The sequence below is a fragment of the Mustelus asterias genome, chromosome 9 (genome assembly GCF_964213995.1).
Source record: "Mustelus asterias chromosome 9, sMusAst1.hap1.1, whole genome shotgun sequence".
In the NCBI taxonomy this organism is placed as follows: domain Eukaryota; kingdom Metazoa; phylum Chordata; class Chondrichthyes; order Carcharhiniformes; family Triakidae; genus Mustelus; species Mustelus asterias.
The window spans coordinates 66817851-66836191 of record NC_135809.1 but is presented as its reverse complement, the minus strand read 5'-3'; the positions used below and the strand labels follow the sequence as shown (position 1 = coordinate 66836191).

Here is an 18341-nt window from a genome sequence, read left to right as displayed (position 1 = left end):
TCACCCAAGGACCCAAACAACGGGGTGCTGCCGCAGTCCTCCAGCAAGCTAAATAGGAACTCCTCCGGGGTGCTAAATTGCACCGGGTGGAACAGAGCCACGGGGGCCCCGCTCTCACCCGGCCCCGGAGAGTCCCGCCTGGAGGACTGCGGCAGCATGTGTTTCTTTTTGTCTGTCGTCTTCTTGTGCCTGCCCCCGTCCTGGGGGCAAGACACGGAAAAGGGTGGGGGCGGGGCAGGGGATGGAAAAACCTGGGAGAGGGGCGTGGGCGCCACAACCTCTAAGCTAGGGGAAGGGGTGTGGGGAGCCCCACAGGTCTCAGATTCCCCCTCCCTTGAGGTGTAGCACCTCTTCTTGAGGGGTAGCCCCCTGGCAGGGAATTCCCCTCGCACTCTGCCCTGCTGCTTGGGCCTTCCCTTCCCTTCCCTTCCCCGGGAGGTGTCATTTCTGCCGACTTGGGATCGTGTATCCCCCCACGCCCGGACCCAGGAACATGCGCACCCGCGACGCCAAGCCCAGCACTTGGCGCCAAAGCGCCCACGGACCCGGTAGATGGTGTTGGAGGGGGGCCGGAGGTAGATTTTTTTCCCTGAGCTGGCTGCCGGGGTGACTGGTTGGGGGGAGAGGGGGCTGCGGTGCCAGCTGCGGCCGCCTTGGGGTGGGTGTAGGTGGCCTTGGAGGCGGGGCAGTTCTTCTTAATATGCCCCGCCTCCTTACAGGCATGGCACCGCACACCGTCCGTGGACCAGAAGACCCGATAGGTGGTCCCCTGAAAGGGGACATTAAAGCCTCCTTCGAGGCACTCTTCCCGGGCCAGGTGGACGAACACCTGGCGCCGGAAGGAGTACACATGCTCAGGGCAGGGTCACGAAGGCCGAGCAGGATCGGCGCCATCCCGGACATGGCCTCCCCCAGTAGGTGGAGGTGGGAGAGGAGGAGCTCCACCGGGATGAAGGGCGGGACGTTCGAGATGAGAACTCGATGGGCGGTGGCCTCCAAAGGGTCCACCACCAAGAACGTCCCGCCCACCGTGAGCCCCTTTTCCAGGGTGAGGTGGACCGCCCGCTTGGCCTTCAAAAAGAATACGGCCTTGCCGTACATCTTCGAGGCTGCGACAATGGCTGAGGGGCTGACAACCCCAGCCATTGCTCTCATGCATGCCTCGGTGGTCATGTCAGGATGGGCGTAGCACTTGACGCCCAGTTGTTTCGTAATTAATTGGAAAGTTGGCAGGACTTTGGGAGTGGTGGGGGCTTTGGCCGCCGCCACACCCGCATAGGTGGGCCTGGAAGGCCCTGCTATCGGCGACGGTGTTGCAGTCGCCATTCTAATACGCCCACCCCGAGATCTGCCCAGATGCACGGCAGGGCGTATTTGGTGTCTTTTTCCGTGGGGTGCAGGGAGGGATGGGTGGGGGTGGCTCTCTGGCCTTTATGACAGGTTAAAGTCCAACAGGTTTATTTGGTAGCACAAGCCACTAGCTTTTGGAGCGCTGCCCTTCATCAGGTGAGTGGGAGTTCAGTTCACAAACAGGGCACATAAAGACACAAACTCAATTTACAAAATAATGGTTGGAATGCGCGTCTTTACAGGTAATTAAGTCTTAAAGGTACAGACAATGTGAGTGGAGAGAAGGTTAAGCACAGGTTAAAGAGATGTGTATTGTCTGCAGCCAGGACAGTTAGTCCTGCCAGTTAGTTACAGCAACGTCTGCAAGACGTGTTGGACAGTCGACACGGATGCCATCACCTCACATGAGAACACCATCCACCAGGTACACGGTACATACACTTGCAACTTGGCCACCGTTGTCGACCTGATACGCTGCAGGAAAGGATGTCCTAAGGCATGGTACATTGGGGAGACCATGCAGACGCTACGACAACGGATGAATGAACCGCTCGACAATCACAAGGCAAGAGTGTTCTCTTCCTGTTGGGGAACACTTCAGCGGTCACGGGCAATCGGCCCCTGATCTTCGGGTAAGCGTTCTCCAAGGCAGCCTTCACGATACACGACAATGCAGAGTCGCTGAGCAGAGACTGATAGCCACGTTCTGCACACATGAGGACGGCCTCAACCAGGATCTTGGGTTCATGTCACACTATCTGTAACCCCCACGACTTGCCTGGGCTTGCAAAATCTCACTAACTTTAAGACTTGATTACCTGTAAAGACTCGCATTCCAACCATTATTTTGTAAATTGAGTTTGTGTCTTTATATGCCCTATTTGTGAACACAGCTCCTCACTCACCTGATGAAGGGGCAGCGCTCTGAAAGCTAGTGGCTTGTGCTACCAAATAAACCTGTTGGACTTTAACCTGGTGTTGTGAGACCTCTTACTGTGCTTACCCCAGTCCAACGCCGACATCTCCACTTTATGACAGGCACAGAGAGGGGGTGGATAGAGAAGGAAGGGATAGTAGGTGTGGTGGGTGGGGGGGGGGGGGGGGGGGTATCTCTGCCCTGTTGTTGAGGGACAGTGAGGGAATGAGGGAGGGCGGGGGTCCAGGTGCTCTCTCCCTGGTGTCAGAAAGGGAGAGAGGGGGACGGAGGAGCAGGAGGGAGGACGCGGGACAGGGCACTGAGGTGGGCCGGTGCCCCAGTCAGGAGGAGGAGGGGGGGGTGCCAGTGTTGGGGGCAGCAGCAGTGGGTGGGGGGACTTTAAATCTTCAGCCCAGTGGGCCCAACAAAAAGTTCAGATATAACTTCACCCTCCACTCCTGTAGATGGAAACAATTTATTTCCTTCTTCACCCCCCCCCCCCCCCCGCTCCTTTTTCAGGCACAGACCTTGGTTGGGTTGGGACACCAGTCCTTTTTTTCCTTTCTCTGCTTCAATGGTTTCTGTCCTCCCTCCTGCAGCTGGGAGCTGGGCCCTGAGCCTCCAGGCCCAAGGCTTCCTGTTTTCTGGGCCTCTCTCTCCCAAGGAGAGAGCACTCCCTAGTAGCTGAAGGTTTGGGGCTGATGGTCTTTCCTCCCTGGATGCTTCCAGGGAGGCAGAAGTCCCTTCACCAAAATCCCTCTTTTTTCCCCACAACTCCAATAGCAGTGCACAGAGTGCTATCATTTGGCAGTCTGCCTTCCTGGGAATGCAGATGTATTGAGAGTCTTTAATGACAGGATGACTGTTGACTGATTTATATTAATGTCTATTGGATTATGTCTACCGGAAAGGTGGGCAATATGATTTGGTAAATGCATAATTGCCTTCATGGGGGCAATGTTCTTCTGAGTGATATTGGGCTGCCCGCATTCTATACCTTGCATGCAGGGCTACTTTATATCATTTCCCCATTCGATCGTTTGGTTAAATAAAGTCATATTTTGAAAATCAGTACACTGCATTTCATGAGTCTCTGTATTAGCTTAAGTAGCAATACATAGCCTTGAGAGGAAAACCCCCGTCCACACACCTATATCTGAAAGAGTGAAGGATATTTTGGCTTTTGTTACACCAGATGATTTGAACCAGTTTAAAGTCATACCATTTGGAATGAATAATGCCCGAGCCACATTTCAAAGATTAACTAACAAGGTCATTTCTGGATGACCTAATTATGGAGTGCACTTAGACGATTTGGTGATTTTTCACTCAGATGTGGGAGGAACATTTGGAGCAACTCACAGAATTGTTCGATCACCTTCAGGAGGTGGGCTTGGTGGTAAACTTGGCTAAGAGTGAATTTGGAAAAGCCCTATTGATGTTCCTTGGCCATCCAAGTAGACATGGACAGATGGCGCAACAGGATGTGAAAACAAAAGCTATTGGGGAGACCTGGGGTGGGGCTGGTGAATGAGAGACCTGGGGGGGCAGGACCTGTCTCTGATTCAGACCTGGGGCACGGCCTGACATAGGGTCATCGAAACTAATGAGTCCACGTAGGCAGAAGTCCCATCACCAGAGTTCCTTTATTTACAAGATGTGTGCCATCTACATCAGGAGTGCAAAGGGACAGTCACACCCGTTTAAATACAGGACATGGGGCTCCCTGATTGGGCTATCAATTAGATCTCAATCAGGGAGCTTTTTCGGCACCAATCAAGTAAACGAACTCAAATTAACTTAGGGACAAATTAAAAGGGGCAGCTCCCCAAAAGGAGGGGAAACAGCCTGAACTAAAAATAAAGTCGAAAGGAAACTTAAAACTTTAAATCATAATGTGATTTTCGGGGTTTATAATACACCCCAGCCCCTGCGGTGCCCAGCGAGCACGGAAAGCGTCAACTGCGCCCGTGGACACCGCATGCTCCCTCTCCAGGGACACCTGACCGCGAATATAGCCGTGGCAGAGGGGCAGTCAGAATGGGCGACCCCGTCGATCGCCCGCTGCCTGGACCTGTTGATGGCTAAAGATCTCAATCAGGGAGTTTATACTCAAGCAGGCCTCCCTCAATTGCCTGATTAAAGTCAGCACAGAAACATTGGGGGCGGCACGGTGGCACAGAGGTTAGCGCCACTGCATCACAGTGCAAGGGACCCGAGTTTCAATTACCAGCTTGGGTCCCTGTCTGTGTGGAGTTTGCACATTCTCCCCATGTCTGTGTGGGTTTCCTCCGGGTGCTCCGCATTCCTCCCACAGTCCGAAAGACGTGCTGGTTAGGTGCATTGGCCATTCTAAATTTTCCCTCAGTGTACCCGAACAGGCGCTGGAGTGTGACACCTAGGGGATTTTCACAGTAACTTCATTGCAGTGTTAATGTAAGCCTGCTTGTGACTAATAAACTTTACTTTATTCTCTCCCCACAGATGCTGTCAGACCTGCTGAGGTTTTCAAGCATTTTCTGTTTTTGTTTCAGATTCCAGCATCCGCAGTATTTTGCTTTAACATTATATGGGCGGGGCCTGTCAATCACTCAGTCCCGGGGGCGGGGGCCTGTGACTGAGAGACCAGGGGGGCAAGGCCTGTCAGTGACTCAGACCCATGGGGCAGGGCCTGTCGATGATTCCCACCCGTGGGGGCCAATCACTGGGAGTCCCGAGGGTGGAGTCAACAACTTGGCACAGGGGGTGGGGTTTGTCATAACTCAGGCCAGGGGGGACGGGGCCTGTTCGTGGCTCGTCCCGGGGGCGGGGCTGTAAGTGATTCAAACCCAATGGCTGGGTCTGTCAGTGACTCAAACTCGCTGTCATTAAGAGGCCCGTGGGGTGGAGCCTGTCACTGACTCCAGCCCGGTGGGCGGGGCATGTAATTGATTCAGGCCAGGCGGCGGTTATTCGACCCGGAGGCGGGCCCTGTCACTGATCCACCCGGGAGCGAGGCCAGTGTCTCAGACCCATGGGCGGGGCCTGTCACAGAATCAGAGTTAGGGGTGGGGCCTTTCACTGATTCACTCTGGGGGCGGGGCGTTTCTCTGACTCAGACCCGAGGAAGATGGCGGTTGTGAGTGGGCCTCAGCTTACGGGTTTGGAGCGATTGCCGACAGAAGCGATTCTGATTATCCTGAGGTTCCTGAATTACAGAGACCTGGTCAGGTAATTACGAGAGCGAGACACACAAAGAAAGAGAGCCTCTGACTATCCATTCTGTCTATGTCTCTCAGTTTTATAGACCTCTATCAGTATCCCCTCAGCCTCCGTCTTTCCAGTGAAAATAATACTAGTTCATTCAACCTCTCCTCATAACCAACACCCTCCAGATCAGGCAATATCCTGGTGAGGCTTTTTTGTGCTCTCTCCAAAGCATCCAGGTCCTTCTGCTAGTGTGGTGACCAGAACGGCACACAACACTCCAAATATGGTCTAATCAAGATTTTATACAGTTGCATGATTTGCAAGTGCCCTGGCTGATTGAAGACATGATGTGGAGATTTCCACTCCATCTGATGAAGGAGCAGCGCTCCGAAAGCGAATGGTATTTGCTACCAAATAAATTTGTTGGACTTTAACCTGGCGTTGTTAAAACTGTTACCCCGATTGAAGACAAACATGGCATATGCTGCCTTAATCACCTCGGCCACCTGTGTTGCCACTTTTAGGGAGCTGTGGACCTCAATGCCCATACCCCCCTGTTAATGTTTGCTTAGGGAATGTTGGAGGGGATGGGGAAATGATTACTTCAGGGAATGTTGGACCAGATGGGAAGGAATTGTTTCAGGGAATGCTGGAGAGAATTGGTGAGAGATTACTTATGGACTGTTGGAGAGGATGGGAAGAGGTTGCTTCAGGAAATGTTGGAGACGATGGGGAAGAGATTCCTTTAGGAAATGCTGGTGTAGATGAGGAAACAGATTGTTTCAGGGAGCATTGAAGAGGCCATGGAAGGGCTTGTTTCAGGGAATGTTGGTGAGGATGGGGAAGAGATTGCTTCAGGGAATGTTGGAGAGCATGGAAAGAGATTGCTTGAGGGAATGTTGGAGAGGATGAGAAAGGGATTTGGTCAGCGAATGTTGGAGAGGATGAGGAAGGATTGTTTCAGGGAATGTTGGAGAGGATGGGGAAGAGACTGCTTCAGGTAATCTTGGGGAGGATGGGAAGAGATTCCTTCAGGGAACATTGGGGAGAGGAATGGTAGGGCATTGGGGAGAGTTATAGAACAAAGAGATCTAGGGATACAGGTTCATAGCTCTATGAAAGTGGAGTCACAGGTGGACAGGGTAGTGAAGAAGGTGTTCGGCATGCTTGGTTTCATTGGTCAGGACGTTGAATACAGGAATTGGGACGTCTTGTTGAAATTGTACAAGGCATTGGTAAGGCCACACTTGGAATAGTGTGCACAGTTCTGGTCACCCTATTATCAAAAGGATATTATTAAACTAGAAAGAGCGCAGAAAAGATTTACGAGGATGCGACTGGAACTTGATGGTTTGAGTTATAAGAAAAGGCTGGATAGACTGGGACTTTTTCTCTGGAGCATAGGAGGCTTGGGGGTGATCTTACAGAGGTCTATAAAATAATGAGGGGCATAGATGAGGCAGATAATCAACATCTTTTCCCAAAGGTAGGGGAATATAAAACTAGAGGGCATGGGTTTAATGTGAGAGGGGAGAGATACAAAAGGGTCTCGAGGTGCAATTTTTCCAGACACAGATTGGTGAGTGTCTGGAATGAGCTCGTAGTCCTTATTTGCTACCAAATAAACCTGTTGGACTTTAACCTGGTGTTGTGAGACTTCTTACTGGAATGAGCTGCCAGAGATACAAAGAACAAAGAAAATTACAGCACAGGAACAGGTCTTTCGGCCCTCCAAGTCTGCACCGACCATGCTGCCTGACTGAACTAAAACCCCATACCCTTCTGGGGACCATCTCCCTCTATTCCCATCCTATCATGTATTTGTCAAGACGCCCCTTAAAACTCACTACCGTATCCGCTTCCACTACCTCCCCCGGCAATGAGTTCCAGGCACCCACTACTCTCTGTGTAAAAAATCTGTCTCGTACATCTCCTTTAAACCTTGCCCCTCGCACCTTAAAACTGTGTCCCCTAGTAATTGACTCTTCCACCCTGGGAAAAAGCTTCTGACTATCCACTCTGTCCATGCCTCTCATAATCTTGTAGACTTCTATCAGGTCACCCTCAACCTCCGTCGTTCTAGTGAGAACAAACCAAGTTTCTCCAACCTCTCCTCATAGCTAATGCCCTCCATACCAGGCAACATCCTGGTAAATCTTTTCTGTACCCTCTCCAAAGTCTCCACATCCTTCTGGTAGTTTGGCGTCCAGAATTGAACACTATATTCCAAGTGCGGCCTAACTAAGGTTCTATAAAGCTGCAACATGACTTGCCAATTTTTAAACTCAATACCCCGGCCGATGAAGGCAAGCATGCCGTATGCCTTCTTGGCTACCTTCTCCACCTGCACTGCCACTTTCAGTGACCTGTGTACCTGTACACCCAGATCCCTTTGCCGATCAATACTCTGAAGGGTTTTGCCATTCACTGTATATTTCCTATCTGTATTAGACCTTCCAAAATGCATTACCTCCCATTTGTCCGGATTAAACTCCATCTGCCATCTCTCCGCCCAAGTCTCCAACTGATCTATATCCTGCTGTATCCTTTGATGGTCCTCATTGCTATCCGCAAATCCACCAACCTTTGTGTCGTCTGCAAACTTACTAATCAAACCAAGATCACAGCAGGCAGTCCATTCCACACCCCAACCACTCTCTGAGTAAAGAACCTACCTCGGACAGCCCTCCTATATCTCCCACCATGAACCTTATAGTTATGCCATTTTTAGGGAATGTTGGAGTGGATGGAAGGAGATTGTTTTGGGGAATGTGGGCGATCAAGTGCGGCACGGTGGCATAGTGGTTAGCACTGCTGCCTCACATCTTCAGGGTCCTGCGTTCGATTCTCGGCTTGGGTTGCTGTCTGTGTGGAGTTTGCACATTCTCTCTGTGTCTGCGTTGGTTTCCTCTGGGTGCTCCTCTTTCCTCCCACAGATGTGCAGGTTAGATTGATTGGCCATGCTAAATGGACCCTTAGTGTCACGGGATGCGTAGGTTAGAGGGATTAGCGTGGTAAATATATGGGAATTGGGCCTGGGTGATGTCGGTGCAGAGATGATGGGCTGAATTGCCTCCTTCTGCGCTGTTGGGATTCGATGTTTCTATGTTGGAGAGGATAAGGCAGAGATTTTTTTCAGGGAATGTTGGAGAGGGTGTGAAGGGATTGCATCAGAAAATATTGGAGGGGATGGGAAGAGATTGTTTCTGTGAATGTTGAAGTGGATGGGAAAGAGATTGTTTTAAGGAATGTTGGGGAGAATGGGCAAGCGATTACTTCAGGGAATGTTGGTGGGGATGGAGAAGGGAGTGTTTCAGGGAATGTTGGAGAGGACGTACTCCCACTTGGAAATATGTGGAAATATTAGCCAGAGGCAAAATGGTTTTTTGAGGGGGAGGTCATGTCTCACTAACCTGATCGAGCATTTTGAGAAAGTGACAACGGTGGTTGATGATGGTAGGCTAGTGGATGTTGTCTACATGGACTTCAGTAAGGCCTTTGATAAGGTCCCTCATGGCAGACTGGTACAGAAGGGTTTGCACAGGATCAGAGGTGAGCTGGCAAAATGAATAGAGAATTGGCTCGGTCATGGACGACCGAAGACAGTGAAAGGATGCGTTTCTGAATGGAGGGCTGTGACAAGTGGCGTCCCTCAGAGATCAGTGCTGGGACCGTTGTAATATATATAAATGATTTGGGGGAAAATGTAACTGGTTTGATTAGTAAGTTTGTGGGCGACACAAAGGTTGCTCGAATCGGAGTGAGTGGGAAGCAGAGTGTGAGCTGTAAGGGCTTTGGCTCACAGGGCTTCGGGGGACAGGGCGAGCAGGGGGAGTTTTAATTCTTAGTTTTTAATTCTTATTTACTTTTCTCTGTGTACCTTGGTAAAAAGGGTCAAATATGAGTGTGAAGCCAGTGTGTTGTTCCCAGTGTAGGATGTGGTAGGTCCTGGAGGCATCTGGCCTCCCGGACATCCACATCTGTGAGGGGTGTGTCGAGCTGCGGTTCCTGAGGGACCGTGTTAAGGAGCTGGAACTGCAGCTCGAGGATCTTAGGCTGTTAAGGGAGAATGAGGAGGTGATAGACAAGAGCTATCATCAGGTGGTCACCCCAGGGACACGGGTGGAGGCCAAGTGGGTGACGGCCCGGTGGATGTGTCCCTACACAACAAGTACTCCTGCTTGAGTGCTGCTGGGGGGGGACAGCCTGCCTGGGGGAAGCAGCAGTGGCCGTGTCTCCGGAGTGGAGTCCAGCCCTGTAACTCAGAGGGCTAAGGAAAAGAACAAGAACAAAGAACAGTACAGCACAGGAAACAGGCCCTTCGGCCCTCCAAGCCTGTGCCGCTCCTTGGTCCAACTAGACCAATCGTTTGTATCCCTCCATTCCCAGGCTGCTCATGTGACTATCCAGGTAAGTCTTAAACGATGTCAGCGTGCCTGCCTCCACCACCCTACTTGGCAGCGCATTCCAGGCCCCCACCACCCTCTGTAAAAAACGTCCCTCTGATATCTGAGTTATACTTCGCCCCTCTCACCTTGAGCCCGTGACCCGTCGTGATCGTCACCTCCGACCTGGGAAAAAGCTTCCCACTGTTCACCCTATCTATACCCTTCATAATCTTGTACACCTCTATTAGATCTCCCCTCATTCTCCGTCTTTCCAAGGAGAACAACCCCAGTCTACCCAATCTCTCCTCATAGCTAAGACCCTCCATACCAGGCAACATCCTGGTAAACCTTCTCTGCACACTCTCTCACGCCTCCACGTCCTTCTGGTAGTTCGGCGACCAGAACTGGACGCAGTACTCCAAATGTGGCCTAACCAGCGTTCTATGCAGCTGCATCATCAGACTCCAGCTTTTATACTCTATACCCCGTCCTATAAAGGCAAGCATACCATATGCCTTCTTCACCACCTTCTCCACCTGTGTTGCCACCTTCAAGGATTTGTGGACTTGCACACCTAGGTCCCTCTGTGTTTCTATACTTCTGATGACTCTGCCATTTATTGTATAACTCCTCCCTACATTATTTCTTCCAAAATGCATCACTTCGCATTTCTCCGGATTAAACTCCATCTGCCACCTCTTCGCCCAATTTTCCAGCCTATCTATATCCTGCTGTATTGCCCGACAATGCTCTTCGCTATCCGCAAGTCCAGCCATCTTCGTGTCATCCGCAAACTTGCTGATTACACCAGTTACACCTTCCAAATCATTTATATATATCACAAACAGCAGAGGTCCCAGTACAGAGCCCTGCGGAACACCACTGGTCACAGACCTCCAGCCGGAAAAAGACCCTTCGACCACTACCCTCTGTCTCCTATGGCCAAGCCAGTTCTCCACCCATCTAGCCACTTCTCCTTGTATCCCATGAGCCTTAACTTTCTTAACCAACCTGCCATGTGGGACTTTGTCAAATGCCTTACTGAAATCCATATAGACGACATCCACGGCCCTTCCTTCATCAACCGTTTTTGTCACTTCCTCAAAAAACTCCACCAAATTTGTAAGGCACGACCTCCCTCTTACAAAACCATGCTGTCTGTCACTAATGAGATTGTTCCGTTCTAAATGCACATACATCCTGTCTCTAAGAATCCTCTCCAACAACTTCCCTACCACGGACGTCAAGCTCACCAGCCTATAATTTCCTGGGTTAGAGAAGGAAGGTGGTGTTAATCAGGGACTCGACAGTAAGGGGTTCGGACAGGTGTTTTTGCGGAGGTAGGCGGGAGTCTCGGATGGTGGTCTCCCTCCCTGGGGCCGGGATCCAGGATGTCGCTGATCGAGTCCCAGAGATCCTGAGGTGGGAGGGAGAGGAGCCAGAGGTAGCGGTACATATTGGTACCGCTGATGTGGGTAGGAAGGGGTCATGAAAAGAGAGTATAGGGAATTAGGGAGACAGCTGAGAAGGAGGAAAGCAAAGGTAGTAATCTCAGGATTGCTGCCTGTGCCACGGGAAGGTGAGGGCAGGAATGGAGTGAGGTGGAGGATCAATGTGTGGCTGAGGGACTGGTGCAGGGGGCAGGGATTCAGGTTCCTGGACCATTGGGACCTCTTTAGGGGCAGGTGTGAACTGTACACAAAAAACGGGTGGCACTTGAATCCCAGGGGGACCAATATGCTGGCGGGAAGGTTGGCTAAGGCTACTGGGGAGAGTTTAAACTAGGGAGGTTGGGGGGAGGGGATCGAGACGAGGAGACTGGGAGCGAGGAAGTTAGCTCGCAAACAGAGAAGGGTTATAGACAGTGCAAGAGGGAGGATGGACGGGGGATAGAGAAGGGGAGAGCTCAGACCAAAGGATTGAGATGTGTTTACTTTAATGCCAGGAGTATAGTGAATAAAGGGGATGAGCTCAGAGCGTGGATCGATGCCTGGAAGTGTGATGTGGTGGCCATTATGGAGACTTGGATGTCTCAGGGTCAGGACTGGATACTCCAGATGTCGGGATTCAGATGCTTCAGGAAGGACAGGGAGGGAGGCAAGAGAGGGGGTGGAGTGGCACTGTTGATCAGGGATAGTGTCACAGCTGTAGAGAAGGTGTATGCTGTGGAGGGATTGTCTACAGAGTCTCTGTGGGTGGAAGTTCGGAGTGGGAAGGGGTCGATCACTTTGCTAGGAGTTTTCTATAGGCCGCCCAATAGTGACAGGGAGGTGGAGGAGCAGATAGGGAAACAGATCCTGGAGAGATGCAGTAATAGCAGAGTTGTTGTGATGGGAGACTTTAATTTCCCAAACATAGATTGGAATATCCCTCGGGTAAGGGGATTGGATGTGGAGGAGTTCATTAGGTGTGTTCAGGAGGGTTTCCTGATGCAGCATGTGGACAAGCCTACAAGAGGAGAGGCTGTACTTGATCTGATACTGACCAATGAACCTGGACAGGTGTCAGATCTCTCAGTGGGAGAGCATCTTCGGGGTAGCGATCATAACTCTATCTCCTTTATGCTTGCATTGGAAAAAGAGAGGATCAGGCTAGCTGGGAAAGCATTTATACGGAGTAAGGGGAAATATGAAGGCATAAGGCAGCAAATTAGAGGAGTAAATTGGAAGGAAGTATTCTCGGGGAAATGTACTGAAGAGAGGTGGCAGTTTTTCAAGGAATGTCTGTCTCGAGTTCGACAGGACAACGTTCCGAGCAGACAGGGGGGTGTTGGTAGGTTAAAGGAACCATGGTGCACGAAAGCTGTGTGGGACCGAGTCGCGAAGAAAAGGAAAGCGTACAAAAGGTTCAGAGAGCTTGGCAAAGATAGGGATCTAGATGAGTATACGGCTTGTAGGAAGGGACTAAAGAAGGAAATTAGGAGAGCCAGAAGGGGTCACGAGAAGGCCTTGGCAGGTAGGATTAAGGAGAACCCTAAGGCGTTCTATAAATATGTGAAAAGTAAAAGGATGAGGTGTGAAGGAAAAGGGCCTATAAAAGGTGAAGGCGGGAAAATCTGTACGGAACCAGTAGAAATGGCAGAGGTGCTCAATGAGTATTTTGCCTCGGTTTTCACAGAGGAAAAGGACCTGGGTGGATGTACTGCGGGCTTGCGGTGGACTGAAAAGATTGAGTATGTGGACTTTTAAGAAAGAGGTTGTGCTGGAATCTTTGAATGGCATCAAGATAGATAAGTCGCCGGGTCCGGATGGGATGTACCCCAGGTTACTGTGGGAGGTGAAGGAAGAGATTGCAGAGCCTCTGGCAATGATCTTTGCGTCGTCGATGGAGACGGGAGAGGTGCTGGAGGATTGCGGATGTGGTTCCTATTTTCAAGAAGGGGAATAGGGATAGCCCAGGAAATTGCTGACCGGTGAGTCTAACGTCAGTGGTTGGTGAGCTGATGGAGAAGATCCTGAGGGACAGGATTTATGAGCATTTAGAGAGGTTTAGCATGCTCAAGAATACGCAGCACGGCTTTGTCAAAGGCAGATCGTACCTTACGAGCCTGGTGGAATTTTTTGAAAATGTGACTAAACACATTGGCGAAGGGAAAGCAGTAGATGTGGTTTATATGGATTTTAGCAAGGCATTCGATAAGGTCCCCCATGCAAGGCTTCTCGAAAAAGTGAGAGGGCATGGGATCCAAGGGGCTGCTGCCCTGTGGATCCAGAACTGGCTTGCCCAAAGGAGGCAGAGAGGTGTATAGATGGGTCTTTTTCTAAATGGAGGTCGGTCACCAGTCGTGTGCCCCAGGTATCTGTTCTGGGACCCTTGCTGTTTGTCATTTTCATAAATGACCTGGATGAGGAAGTGGAGGGATGGGTTGGTACGTTTGCCGACGACACGAAGGTTGGTGGGGTTGTGGATAGTCTGGAGGGATGTCAGAAGTTACAGAGGGACATAGATAGGATGCAAGACTGGGCGGAGAAGTGGCAGAAGGACTTCATAGAAACCCTACAGTGCAGGAAGAGGCCATTCGGCCCATCGAGTCTGCACCAACCACAATCGCACCCAGGCACTACCCCCATATCCCTGCATATTTTACCCACTAATCCCTCTAACCTACACATTTCAGGACACTAAGGGGCAATTTTAGTATGGCCAATCAACCTCACCCGCACATCTTTGGACTGTGGGAGGAAACCGGAGCACCCGGAGGAAACCCACGCAGACACGAGGAGAATGTGCAAACTCCACACAGACAGTGACCCAAGCTGGGAATCGAACCCAGGTCACTGGAGCTGTGAAGCAGCAGTGCTAACCACTGTGCTACCGTGCCAACTTCAACCAAGATAAATGCGTAGTGGTCCATTTTGGCAGGTCAAATGGGATGGGGCGGCACGGTAGCACAGTGGTTAGCACTGCTGCTTCACAGCTCCAGGGTCCCGGGTTCGATTCCTGGCTCGGGTCACTGTCTGTGTGGAGTTTGCACATTCTCCTCGTGTCTGCGTGGGTTTCCTCCGGGTGCTCCGGTTTCCTCCCACAGTCCAAAGATGTGCGGGTTAGGTTGATTGGCCAGGTTAAAAATTGCCCCTTAGAGTCCTGAGATGCGTAGGTTAGCGGGATTAGTGGGTAAATATGTGGGGGTAGGGCCTGGGTGGGATTGTGGTCGGTGCACACTCGATGGGCCGAATGGCCTCCTTCTGCACTGCAGGGTTTCAATGATTTCTATGATTTCTATGAAGGAGTACAATATAAAGGGAAAGACTTTTAGTACTGTGGAGGATCAGAAGGACCTTGGGGTCCGGGTCCGTAGGACTCTAAAATCAGCCCCGCAGGTGGAGGAGGTGGTTAAGAAGGCGTATGGTGTGCTGGCCTTTATCAATCGAGGGATTGAGTTTCGGAGTCCAGGTATAATGATGCAGCTATATAAGACCCTCTTCAGACCCCACTTGGAGTACTGTGCTCACTTCTGGTCGCCTCATTACAGGAAGGATGTGGAAATGATTGAAAGGGTACAGAGGAGATTTACAAGGATGTTGCCTGGATTGAGTGGCATGCCTTATGAGGATAGGCTGAGGGAGCTCGGTCTTTTCTCCTTGGAGAGACATAGGATGAGAGGAGACCTAATAGAGGTATATAAGATGTTGAGAGGCATAGATCGGGTGGACTCTCAGAGGCTTTTTCCCAGGGTGGAAATGGCTGCTACGAGAGGACACAGGTTTAAGGTGCTGGGGTGTAGGTACAGGGGAAATGTTCGGGGGAAGTTTTTCACACAGAGGGTGGTGGGCGAGTGGAATCGGCTGCCGTCAGTGGTGGTGGAGGCAAACTCAATAGGGACTTTTAAGAGACTCCTGGATAAGTACATGGGACTTAGTAGGATGGAGGGTTATAGGTAGCCCTGGAAGGTAGGGATATGTTCGGCACAACTTGTGGGGCCGAAAGGCCTGTTTGTGCTGTAGTTATTTAAAAAAAGAATCGTGGAGAGCAATGAGGACCGTCAGAGGATACAGCAAAATATAAATCGGATCGAGAGATTTGGGCGGAGAGATGGCAGATGGAGTTTAATCCGGACAAATGTGAGGTCGTGCATTTTGGAAGGTCTACATCAATGGTAAATATACAGTAAATGGCAGAACCCTTAAGAGTGTTGATCGGCAGAGGGATCTGGGTGTACAGGTACACAGATCACTGAAAGTGGCAACGCAGGTGGAGAAGGTAGTCAAGAAGGCATACAGTAGACTTGCCTTCATCGGCCGGGACATTGAGCTTAAAAATTGGCAAGTCATGTTGCAGCTTTATAGAACCTTAGTTTGACTGCACTTGGAATGTAGTGTTCAATTCTGGTTGCCACACTACCAGAAGGATGTGGAGACTTTGGAGAGGGTACAGAAAAGATTTACCAGGATGTTGCCTGGTAAGATTTTCCTGGATGTTGCATTAGCTATATGGGGAGGTTGGAGAAACTTGGCTTATTTTCACTGGAATGACAGAGGTTGAGGGGTGACCTGATAGAAATCTGCAAGATTATGAGGGGCATGGACTGAGTGGATAGTCAGAAGCTTTTTCCCAGGGTGGAAGAGTCAATTACTAGAGGGCATAGGTTTAAGGTGCGAGGCAAGTGGTGTGTGCCTGGAACTCACTGCCGGGGGAGATAGTGGAAGCAGATACGATAGTGACTTTTAAAAGGTGTCTTGATAAATCCATGAATAGGATGGTTCAGGGAATGTTTGCGAGAATGGGAAGACATTTTTTCTGGGAATGTTGGAAAGGATGAGAAGAAATTGTTTTTGTGAATGTTGGAGATATTGCTTTTGTGAATGTTGGAGAGGAAGGGGAAGAGATCGCTCAGGGAATATGGGAGAGGATGGAGAGGTGATTGCTTAGGGAATGTGGGAGAGGATGGGACAAGATTGTTTCAGGCAATGTTGGAGAGAGTGAGGAAGAGATTTGTTCAGGGAATGTTGGAGAGGATGGGCAGAGATTGTTTCAGGGAATCTTGGCAAGGATGGGGAAGAGATTGCTTCAGGGAATGTTGGCAAGAATAGGAAGAGAATTTTTCAGGGAATGTTGGAGAGGATAGGGAATAGATCGCTTCAGGGAATGTTGGAGGGAGTGGGAAGAGATTGTTTCAGGGAATGTTGGAGAGGATGGGCAGAGTGTCCCAGGGAACGTTGGAATGGATGAGAAAAAGATTGGTTCAGGGATGTTGGTGTGGATGTGAAAAAGATTGTTGCAGGGAATGTTGGAAATGATGGGCAAGAGACTGCTTCTGGGAATGTTGCAGAGGGTGTTAAAAGTTTCCTTCAGGGAATGTTGGGGAAGACTTGGAAGTGATTACCTCAAGAAGTGTTGGAGATTTTGGGAAGATATTGCTTTTGTGAATGTTGGAGAGGAAGGGGAAGAGATCGCTCAGGGAATATGGGAGAACATGGGAAAAGATTGCTATAGCGAATATTGGAGAGGATGGGGAAGAGATTGTTTCAGGGAATGTTTGAGTGGATATGAAAGAGATTGTTTCAGGAATGTTGGAGAGAATGGAAAGACATTTTTTCAGGGTATGTTGGAGAGGATGAAGAAGAGATTGTTTAGGGAATGTTGGAGAGGATGGGAAGAAATTGTTTCAGGCAATGTTGGAGAGAATGAGGAATAGATTGCTGAAGGGAATGTTGGAGAGAATGGGGAAGAGATTTGTTCAGAGAATGTTGGAGAGGATGGGAAGAGATTATTGCCTTGAGAGAAATCTTTGTATCCTCACTGGCTACAGGGGAGGTACACACAGTAAGGAATCTAACAACACCAGGTTAAAGTCCAACAGGTTTATTTGGTAGCAAACGCCACTAGCTTTTGGAGCGCTGCTCCTTCGTCAGGTGAGTGGGAGATCTGCTAACAAACAGCAAACAGGGCATATAAAGACACAAACTCAAGTTACAGAATAATGAATAATGATTGGAATGCGAGTCTTTACAGCTAATCAAGTCTTAAAGGTACAGACAATGTGAGTGGAGAGAGCATTTAGCACAGGTTAAAGAGATGTGTATTGTCTCCAGACAGGACAGCCAGTGAGATTTTGCAAGTCCAGGCAAGTTGTGGGGGTTACAGATAGTGTGACATGAACCCAAGATCCCGGTTGAGGCCGTCCTCGTGTGCCAGCTCCAAGTGGAGAGGTTCTCCAAGAAGATCGTGCATGTCGACAAAGACATCAAGTTTCTACAAAGATGCAAGGAGGGGCAGGACTGGCAGTTCAATGTTCCAGGGTTCCAATGTTTCAGGCGGGATAGAGGCAGAGGGATAAAAGGTGGGGGGGGGGGTGGCATTGTCGGTTACAGCGGTACTCAGGCAGGATAGATTAGGGAGCTTGTCTACAGAGGCCCTATGGGTGGAGCTGAGAAACAGGAAAGGTACGACCACATTAATGGGGTTGTATTATAGACCACCCAATAGTCAGCAAAAATTAGAGGAGCAAATCAGCAGAGAGATAGCTGACAACTGCAAGAAACAAAGTTGTGATAGCAGGGGATTTTAATTTTCCACATATAGATTGGGACTCGCATACTGTTCAAGGTTTAGACGGGGTAGTTTCTAAAATGTGTTCAGGAGAATTTTCTACATCAGTATATAGAGGTGCCAACTAGAGAGGATGCGATATTGGATCTCCTATTGGGAAATGAGTTAGGGCAGGTGATGGATGTGAGTGTGAGGGAACACTTTGGATCCAGTGATCATAATGCCATTAGTTTCAACCTGATCATGGATAAGGATAGATCTGGTCCTCGAGTTGAAGTTCTGAACTGGAAAAAGGCCAAATTTGATGAAATGAGAAGGGATCTGGGAAGTGTGGATTGGCACAGGCTGTTCTCTGGTAAGGATATAAATGGAAAGTGGGAGGCCTTCAGAGGAGAAATTTTGAGAGTGCAGAGTTTGTATGTTCCTGTCAGGATTAAAGGCAAAGTAAATCGGAATAAGGAACCTTGGTTCTCGAGGGAGATTGTAACACTGATTAAGAGGAAGAGAGA

At 49.9% G+C, this 18341-nt stretch overlaps 1 protein-coding gene across 1 annotated transcript in view; it reads left to right on the top strand.

The window, feature by feature from the left end:
• The first annotated feature begins 5371 nt into the window (after positions 1-5371).
• fbxo3 (F-box protein 3) overlaps positions 5372-18341 on the top strand; it is a 194566-nt gene continuing 181596 nt past the window's right edge. Inside the window, exon 1 of the mRNA XM_078221355.1 lies at positions 5372-5476. Coding sequence (XP_078077481.1) covers positions 5376-5476 — 101 coding nt within the window. The 5' untranslated portion in view covers positions 5372-5375. The remainder of the gene's footprint in view (positions 5477-18341) is intronic.